The sequence below is a fragment of the Monodon monoceros genome, unplaced genomic scaffold, assembly GCF_005190385.1.
Source record: "Monodon monoceros isolate NGI ecotype Baffin Bay Population unplaced genomic scaffold, NGI_Narwhal_1 Super_Scaffold_4, whole genome shotgun sequence".
NCBI lineage: Eukaryota > Metazoa > Chordata > Mammalia > Artiodactyla > Monodontidae > Monodon > Monodon monoceros.
Window position 1 is genome coordinate 43,862,896 of NW_021703781.1, and position 9,921 is coordinate 43,872,816.

The 9,921-nt window shown below is 40.3% G+C and overlaps 1 protein-coding gene across 1 annotated transcript in view; it reads right to left on the minus strand.

The window, feature by feature from the left end:
* ASAH2 (N-acylsphingosine amidohydrolase 2) overlaps positions 1–9,921 on the minus strand; it is a 77,229-nt gene that overhangs the window by 33,454 nt on the left and 33,854 nt on the right. Inside the window, exons 9-11 of the mRNA XM_029201061.1 lie at positions 7,849–7,935; positions 5,584–5,688; positions 5,367–5,448 (exon numbers count right to left, since the gene is read on the minus strand). Coding sequence (XP_029056894.1) covers positions 5,367–5,448; positions 5,584–5,688; positions 7,849–7,935 — 274 coding nt within the window. The remainder of the gene's footprint in view (positions 1–5,366; positions 5,449–5,583; positions 5,689–7,848; positions 7,936–9,921) is intronic.

Below are 9,921 nucleotides of genomic sequence, written 5' to 3' on the forward strand. Positions count from 1 at the left end.
ACATACTCCTGAACAACTAATGGGTCAAAGAAATCAAAATGAAATCAAAAACACCTCAAAACAAACAAAACAAAAATGGAAATACAATATACCAAAAACTTACTGTATAGAGAACTTATACTTACTGTATAAGTTCTGGGAGTGGAGTTTATTGTGATAAACCCCTACATTAAGAACGAAGAAAGATCTCAAAAAAACAACCTAACTTTACACCTCAAGGAACTAGAAAAAGAAAAGACTAAGCACAAAGTTAACAGAGGAAAAGAAATAACAAAGATCAGAGTAGAAATAAATGAGATAGAGACCAGAAAAACAATAGAAAAAACCCACAAAATGAAGAGCTGGTTTTTGAAAACACAAAATTGACAAACCTTTAGTTAGATTAACTGAGGAAAAAAAGAGAGAAGCCTCAAAATTTTCAAAAAATTAGAAATGAAAGGTAAGACATTACAAATGACACCTCAGAAATACAAAAGGATGACTATAAGCAATTATACACCACCAAGTTGGATAACCTAGAAGAAATGGGTAAATTCCTAGAAACATACAAACTGACAAGACTAAATCATGAATAAATAGAAAAATTTGAGCAGACTAATTATGAGTAAGAAGATTGAATCAGTAATCAGAAACCTCCTAACAAAAAAAGACTAGGATCAGATGGTTTTACTGGTGAATTCAACCAAACATTTACGGAAGAATTAATGCCAGTCCTTCTCAAACTCTTCTCAAAAATTGAGGAGGAGGGAATACTCCCAAATTTGCTTTATGATGCAAACATTACCCTGATACTAAAGCCATATAAGGGCACTATGAGAAAAAAAAAAAAAAGGCCAATATCTCTGATGAATATAGAAGCCAAAATCCCAAGCAAAATACTAGCAAACTGAATTCAATAGCACATCAAAATGATCATGCACCATGATCAATGGGATTTATTCCTGGGATGCAAGAATGGTTCAAAAAATGTGAATAAATAAATGTGATATACCACATTAATAGCATAGGAGAGTTCTCCCCTTTCTCTGTGCCCTAAATAAATAGGAAAACATCTATGTTCAAGGATTAGAAGACTTAAAGTTGTTAGGATTACAGTGCTCCTCAATTTAATCTACAGATTCAATACAATTCCCATCAGAATCTCAGCTGACTTCTTTGTAGAAGTTGACAAACTGATTCTAAAATTTAAATAGGATTGCAAAGGACTCAGAAGAGCAAAAACAATCTTGAAAAAGGAGAACAAAGTAGGAGGACTCATATATCCTGATTTCAAAACTTACTACACAGCAATAGTAATCAAGAAAGGGTGATACGAACCATGGAATACTACTTAGCTATAAAAAAGGAATGATTTTTCTTTTTTTAAAGGGTGATACTAGCACAAAAAATAAACACAGATCAACGGAATAGAATTGGGAATCCAGAAATAAGACCATGAATCTATGGTCAACTGATTTTCAATGAGTGTGCCAAGCCCATTCAATGGGTTTAAAAAAATAGCCTTTCAACAAGTGGTGCTGTAATAACTGGATAGCCACAAGGAAAAGAATGAACGCGGATTGTTACCTCACACCATATATAAAAGCTAACTCAAAATAGCTCAAAGATCTAAATATAAGAGCTAAAACCATAAAACTTCTAGAAGAAAACAGAGGTAGGTTTTCATGACATCAAATTTAGCAAAGGATACTTAGATATGACACCAAAAGCATGAGATACAAAAGCAAAAATAGACGATTTTGATTTCATCAAAATTAAAACTTTTTGTGCTTAAAAGGACACAATGAAGAAGGTAGAAACACAACCCACAGTAGGGAGATCAGCCAAAATGGTGGAGTAGAAAGACCATGAGCTCACCTCCTCTCATGGCCACACCAAAATAACAACTATTTACAGACCACGTATTGATGGAAAAGACCAGAACCTACCATAAAAGATCTTCTATAACTAAAGATATAAAGAAGGAACCACAGTGAGATAGGTAGTCAAGACCCATACCCTCTGGGAAACCAACAGGAAAATAATTACAATTTCAGAGCATCTCCCCAAGGAGTAAAGGTATTGAGCCCCACATCAGTGTCCCCAGCCCAGCATTCCTCTGCCAGGAAGATGAGCCACTAGAACTTTTGGCTTTGAAGGCCAGTGGGGCTTACTTGCGGGAGACCCAGAGAGCTGTGGGAAATGGAGATTCTACTAATAAAGCGTGCACACAAAAATATCACATGTTCCGAGACCCAGCTCAGAAACAATAATTTGAAAGGAGCCTGGGTTAGACCTACCTGCTAATCTTGGAGAGTCTCCCAGAGAGACAGGGGTCAACTGGAGCTCGCAGACACTGGTGGCAGCCATTTTTAGGAGCTCATTCTACCACATACTATTTTGGATCCTCCCCCTAGCTTATTAGCTCCAGGACCCAGCTGTGCCCATGCCCACCAACCCACAGGCACCAGTACTAGGACATTTCAAGCCAAGTAACTAACTGGGTGGGGACACAGTCCCACCCACCAGTAGACAAGGTGCCTTAAGACACCCCCTGAACCCACAGCCACCCCTGGACGCAACCCTGCCCACCAGAGGATGTAGGATCAGGCCACACACACCAGTGAGGTGGACACCAGCCTCAGGACAACGGTACCCCTGCAGCCTGCAGACCCAGCCCACCCATCAGCAGACCAGCACTAGCTATGGGACTAGCTGGGCTCTGACCCTGCCCACCAGCAAGCCAACACGAGCTTTAGGACATCCTGGACTCTGCAGCCAGCCATGTCAAGAACCAGCCTCACCCACCAGCAGTCTGACACCAGCTCTGGGACCCTGGGCTCTGTAGCCAGACCCCAGGACTCAGCTCTTCCTGCCAGTGGGCTGGCATTAGCCCCAGGACCTAGCTTCACCCACCAGTGTGAAGACACCAGCCCAGGATCTCCTTGACTCCAGCTCTGCCCACCAGTGAGCTAGCAGTAGCCCAGGGGCCACCTGTGGGTCTGCAGCCAGCTGCCTCATGACCCAGCCCCACCAAGCAGTGGCCAGCAGCCTCTGCACAAGGCAGGGCCTGGCAACCAACCAGACCCAGGGCGGGTGGTAGAGCCAAGCCTACGAGACCACCCACAGTAGTCAGCCCACCACAACAGAAGGACCCAAGCAGCCCAGCTAGCGGGCATCCCTAGAGCATATATGGGACCCATAAGGAACTCTTTCAACTCAGTAATGAGAAGACAAGTAGCCCAATTTAAAAATAAGAAAAATATATGAGTAGACATTTCTCCAAGGAAGAAACACAATGGCCAATAAACATGAAAAGATTTTCAGTATCACTAATCTTCAGGGAAATGCAAATCAAAGCCATAATGAGATACCACTCCACACCCAGGGGGTAGCTAGAATCAAAAAGGAAGATAAAAACAAGTATTGGTGAGGATGTAGAAAAATCAGAACCTTCAGAACTCCTGATAAGAATGTAAAATTGTGCAACAATTTGGAAATAGTCTGGTAGTTCCTCAAATTATTAAACATAGAGTTACCATATGATCCAGCAATTCTACTTCTAAGCATATACCAAAGAGGAGAGATGAAATCATATGCTCACACAAAAGCCTGGACATGAATATTTATAGCAGCATTATTCCTAATAGTCCAAAAGTGGAACAACCCAAATGTCCATCAACTGAGGAATGCATAAACAAAATCTGGTAAAACCATACAGTGGAATATTATTCAGTCATAATATAACATAAATGAACTTATCTACAAAACAAAAACAGACTCACGGACATAGAGAACAAAATTTGTGGTTGCCAAGGGGGAGGGAGGGTGGGGGAGGGATGGACTGGGAATTTGGGATTAGCAGATGCAAACTATTATACAAAGAATGGATAAACAACAAGGTCCTACTGTATAGCACAGGGAACTATATTCAATATCCTGTAATAAATCACAATGGAAAAGAATATGAAAAAGAATGTATGATATGTATAAATGAATCACTTTGCTGTACAGCAGAAATTAACACAACGTTGAAATCAACTATACTTCAATAAAACAATTTTTTAAAAAGAAAAGAAAAGTAATGAAATACTAATCCATGTTACAACTTGGATGAACCTTGAAAACATGATGCTAAGTGAAAGAAGCCAATGCAAAAAGTCACATTTTTTTTTTTTTACAATTCCATTTATATGAAATGTCCAGAAGAGGAAAATATAGAGATAGAGAGATTAGTGGTTGCTTAGGTCTGGGAGAGACGGAGACTGTGTTGTAATAGCTAAAGAGTACAGGGTTTCTTTCTGAGGTGATGAAAATGCTCTAAAATTGACTGTGGTGATGGTTGCACATATCTGTGAATATACCAAAAAACCACTGAACTATACATTTTAAATGGGTAAATTTTATGTTTTGTGAATTATATCTCAATAAATCTGTTAAAAAATATTTATTTTAGAACAGTAGACCAAACTAGATGAAATATTACCAGGAAAGATGATGCCAACTATATCACATTACAACTGTATTTATTAATTTAACTAATGGTTCCAAAAAATATATATATACAAAAGACAAGAATGAAATAAGCCAAAATATTACCTGTAGGTGATACTCTTCAATTTTTTTTTAACTTTCTCTACTTGCCAGTGCATGTTATCACAGTGATAATCAGGATAAAAGTATAAAACCTATAATAATCAGTTATAAATTCATGGAAATACACACAGGAAGAAGACCCAGGACCACATGCTTTAGGTTCCTAAAAGCTTCTGTTCTGAGGAATCTGGGCTCCAATAAAGGAATCTGGGAAAGAGACACTAACAACCAGATGGAAGGGCCAACTCATACTGTCGAAGTCACAATGACACTCCCGCTCTGCACCACTCCAACTCCACCCCAGGCTCCAGCCCAATTTAAAACTATTCTTTTTTTTTTTTTTTTTTTTTTGTTTTTGCGGTACGCGGGCCTCTCACTGCTGTGGCCTCTCCCGTTGCGGAGCACAGGCTCCAGACGCGCAGGCTCAGCGGCCACGGCTCATGAGCCCAGCCGCTCCGCGGCACGTGGGATCCTCCCAGACCGGGGCAGGAACCCGTGTCCCCTGCATCGGCAGGTGGACTCTCAATCACTGCGCCACCAGGGAAGCCCTAAAACTATTCTTTCATAGATTGAAATGCAAAGAGAATCTCTGATTCTACTTGAATCAGTGGAAAGCTAAATTATGAAAGACACCTACCCCTGAGAAATCATGTACAAACCTGGAAAGCCTGCATACTCCCAAATTTAAAAAATAAAAATAGTAAATGTATTGGTTACATTAAACCTTGTTAGGGAACAGAACCCTGAAGTTCAGAACCTGGAACTATAAATCACATCAGACTGCACCTCACCCTGCGTAAAATTGAGGGTTCCAAATCCGTCAATCGTGCCAGCTGCAAAACTGTAGCCCAAGGCTGGTTTACATGTTTTTGCCTAAAGGAAAAAATTTAAAAAACAAAACAAAAATGAAACATAAACAGAAAAAGAAACAGAAGTTGAACTTCAATAATGAGATCAGCCCAGAACTTTACCCTTGTGGCATAATCAGTGTGACTCAGTGACACTTACTGTGTGTGTAGAATTGAGCCAGACGGTGACGTCCGTCATATTCACCCACTGATGAGCTGAAGCCAGTGGCCCAGTTACCTCCTGAGAGGCGGAGGCATACAGTTCCTAGAAAACACACAGCCTTACCATTAAAAGCAAAAAAGCTAAAATGAATACCAGCAACCGTACCTAAGAAGTGCCAATTTGGAAAAGAGTCTTTCAGTCAAGTTTTGTTTTGCTGTCTGATTAGACAGAGCATGCGCATCTCTCCACCAAACCCCCTGTAGCTTCCCAGAAACTTGAAGGCCCTGAGACCACTGATCTGTGTCTATTTCCCACAAATACGAAATTCCAGTGATGCAGGCTATGGTACAAATGCTCCAATCTCACTAGAAAGACAGCCAAGAAAATTCAAGGTTAGGAGTAGGTGGGCCAAATTACCTTCTTTGCCAGAACAAGGGTGCCTCCATGGGGATTCTCATGGAGTTTTCCCTCTCACAGTCCTTGAGTCCTCTGGCAGGGCTGGTGCCAAAGGGGGGCTTGAAAGTCTTCAGGACCCACTTCATCTGCATCTGTTCCCCCACCCACTGTTCACCTTTGGATGTTCTTTTTTTTTCCAGTATGGTCAATTGATGCTTTTTTAATCTTAGGGGCAATGTGAGTCAAAATATATTTAGGAAGGTTTGTTTGTATTGATCTGTATCATACAGTAGAGGCAAACCCTGCTTCAGCACCAATGCCTTTGCCTGACACCTAACTCATTTCTACTCTATTGCCATGTCAGTTTCCACAGCCACATGGGAACGCTCAAGTTGTCAGTAACACCAGCGGCAGCCTGCGTCTCCTCATTAAGAGGGAAGTTGTGCCTTGCTGAGAAGAGAATCCAGAATGTGGGACAAATCTCTATGTCGACTGGGCTCAGAATGGTAACAAAATTTCTGACGCCAGATTGTGTCAGGGGTGCACACCCTAAATAGAATCTGTTAATTTAGTAACAATCCACTGATAATACCACAGTAATTAAAAAGAAACTGCAGCAATTAGGTTGGCTGGTGTCTGATGTTTTTAAGGTGTTTTTGTTCTTCCTTAATTGCTCCTGAAACATTTTAGAACCCTTGAGACAAAATATTTACACACACACCCTCTCTCAAGCCCATGCTCACTAAAGGTATGGGTAAGCTATAAAAACGAAGAGATTTAACTATCTTTGTCAGAGATGGCTCAGCCCAAAGCTATCTTTTGTTTTTTCCATCAGAAATGTCTCCGTAGGAGCTGATACAAAATATGTAAGCAAAATGGAAGATAAAATTTAGAAGAGGAAGGAGGGTAGAGTAACTTGTAGTAAGCTCACTGGAGACCAGATTCTCTCTTCATCAAAAAATCTTTTAAAAAGAAAGGAAAATGTAAGATGGATGAACTTTCCATATCAAAAAAGACCAGGGACTAATTTGAATCCAAATTGCCAGAATTGGCAGTGGTGCCACTCAGCTTTACCTTGTCACCGAAGGAAAAGTTAAGAAATGGTAGGGCTTCCCTGGTGGTGCAGTGGTTAAGAATCCTCCTGCCAATGCAGGGGACACGAGTTCAAGCCCTGGTCCGGGAAGATCCCACATGCCGCGGAGCAACTAAGCCCGTGCTCCACAACTACTGAGCCTGCACTCTAGAGCCCGCGAGCCACAACTACTGAGCCCGTGTGCCACAACTACTGAAGCCCGCGCACCTAGAGTCAGTGCTCCACAAGAGAAGCCACCGCAGTGAGAGCCCCGCAACGCAACGAACAGTAGCCCCCGCTCGCTGCAACTAGAGAAAGCCTGCACGCAGCAACGAAGACCTAACGCAGACAAAAATTAATTAATTATTTTATTTTCTTTTTTTTTTAAAGAAAGAAATGGTCAGGTGACTTGGCAGGCCAAGGCCTGAGAGACTTCTGAGAATTTGGGTCAGTCTGGTTATATCTGGTCATACCACATGAATTGAAAACTTTACAATCTATCATCCAACCACCTGAAGCAAGCATTCTGGCTGAAAGAGAATATTTCCTGATGACTTTCTTTTAAATGTACTTCCCATAAGAAGCCAGACACAAGCAGTCACAGAGAGGTTCCTGTGTGGTTTGTGAAAACAACCTTCCTGGTTGACAATAAACAGCATTCAGTCTTCCAGACTCCTTGGTGCAGCTTAAGCTCCTGCTGTCTTCCTTACAAGTACGGGCTTCCTGATGAACAATGTCAGTGGATTTTAAAGCACAGTTTTGAATGAAGATGAAAAAGCAGGCCGACGGCTTACCTTTGCTTTCTCATATATGATCCGTCCTATGATTTGTGTGCTGTTAAGCATATCCTGCCCGGGTCCCGCAGCAATGCACATGCTAGGCTGGAACAAAAGGACACAAGGTGTGTTCTCAGTGAAATAAGCGGTTCTTTTAAGGAATGGAAAATGACAGGTGAATCTAAGCAAATAGATTTTTTTAAAGCCACATTCCAGCATTTCTTTTCAGGTGTTCTCTTAATTTACAGATTACGAGAAGCAAAATCATTCACGGAATTAGAGCAATGAATGTTGCTAGAAATCCTCTATTCTAGAAACTTACTTTTAAAAATAAGGAAACTGAGGCTCAGGTGGGTTAGATTCACTGAAGATTATACAGGCAGCTAATATCTGAGCTACTACCTAAAGCCAGGTCTTTCCATTTGCGGCACATCTTTCTCTTTGCTGGTTCCTGCCTATGGCACTTGCTCATGATTGCCTTCAATTGAAACTCAGTTAAAATTATATTGGAACAACTAGCTGACCCTCTGGAAAAAAAATCAGTAAATACATCTGGCTTTATATTTTACTTCTTAAACCAGAAAAATTTGCGACTGATCGGATACTTAAGTATTATAAATGGCACCCAAAATGTATTAAAAGAAAATATGGATGAATATATTCTAAAGTCTAACAATGTGAAAGGCCCTTCTAAAAATTATATGGAACACAGTTTGACAGTTTAAACATACATACCGGGGGGAAAAACATAAGTAAGACTGAAAGATAACTGATAAATGGGGTGTTGAGGGATGAGTTTGCAGTTTATGACAAACTAAGACTTTAATATATTAGGAGCTTTAAAAAGTCAGCAAGAAAAAAAATACCCTTATTAATACATTTTGATTCATTCATATTGAGTTGGGTATTCTCTTATTTGTAGTAAAACTCATCACATTGTATACCTTAAACTTAGACAGTGTTGGATGTCAATATATCCCAATAAAGCTGGAAAAAAATAAAAGCCAAAAAAAAAAAAAAAGCATCCTAATGGATAACACCATGGATGCAGATGAAATAGGTAATTCACACACACACACAAAATGTAAATGGCCATTCAACGTTATAATAGGTTCAATCTTAATGAATTTAAACTACTAAGAGAGAGAACTCTTCACATTTGTGCTAGAAAAAACTGAAAGATTGACAAACCTGCTGGAGGAGTTTGGGGAAAGTGTCACTCATGCACTGTGGGTAGAAACGTGATTGAGAGTATTTGAGCAATGTGTAGAGTATATTAGAGGTGCTTTGAAAAAAAAGAACAAACTCACTTTTAAGAATTTGTCCTAAGGTGAAACTCACACATGTGAAAAAATACATGACAAGCATAGTGACCATAGCATGCTTATATGAAGGAAGAAAATAAGAAGGGAGAGACTGTGCGAGGAGAAAAGCAGGAAAGGAAAGAAAATACTCATCGGTAGGGGATTGGTTAACCAAATTATGGTACTTAAAAATAAAGATTACGAAGTTAGTTTAAATAATGTTTTAAAGTATATTTACTGGAAATAAGGAAGCAGGGTATAGAACAGCATTACAATATGATCCCATCTATGTAAAATTGTACATATATATGTGTACAGGTGCATAAAAAGTTGTCTGGGGGGCTTCCCTGGTGGCACAGTGGTTGAGAATCTGCCTGCTAATGCAGGGGACACGGGTTCGAGCCCTGGTCTGGGAGGATCCCACATGCCGCGGAGCGGCTAGGCCCGTGAGCCACAACTACTGAGCCTGCGCATCTGGAGCCTGTGCTCCACAGCAAGAGAGGCCGCGATAGTGAGAGGCCCGCACACCACGATGAAGAGTGGCCCCCGCTTGCCACAGCTAGAGAAAGCCCTCGCACTGAAACGAAGACCCAACACAGCAAAAATAAATTAATTAATTAATAAACTCCTACCCCCAACATCTTCTTTGAAAAAAAAAAAAGTTGTCTGGAAGGATGTTTATTAAAATTTTCACAGGTTAATTGTGGGATTAAGGGGTGCTCCTTTACATAAGTTTCATTTTCTGAACTTTTCAATATTGTTTTTTTTTTTTTTTTTTTTTTTTTTT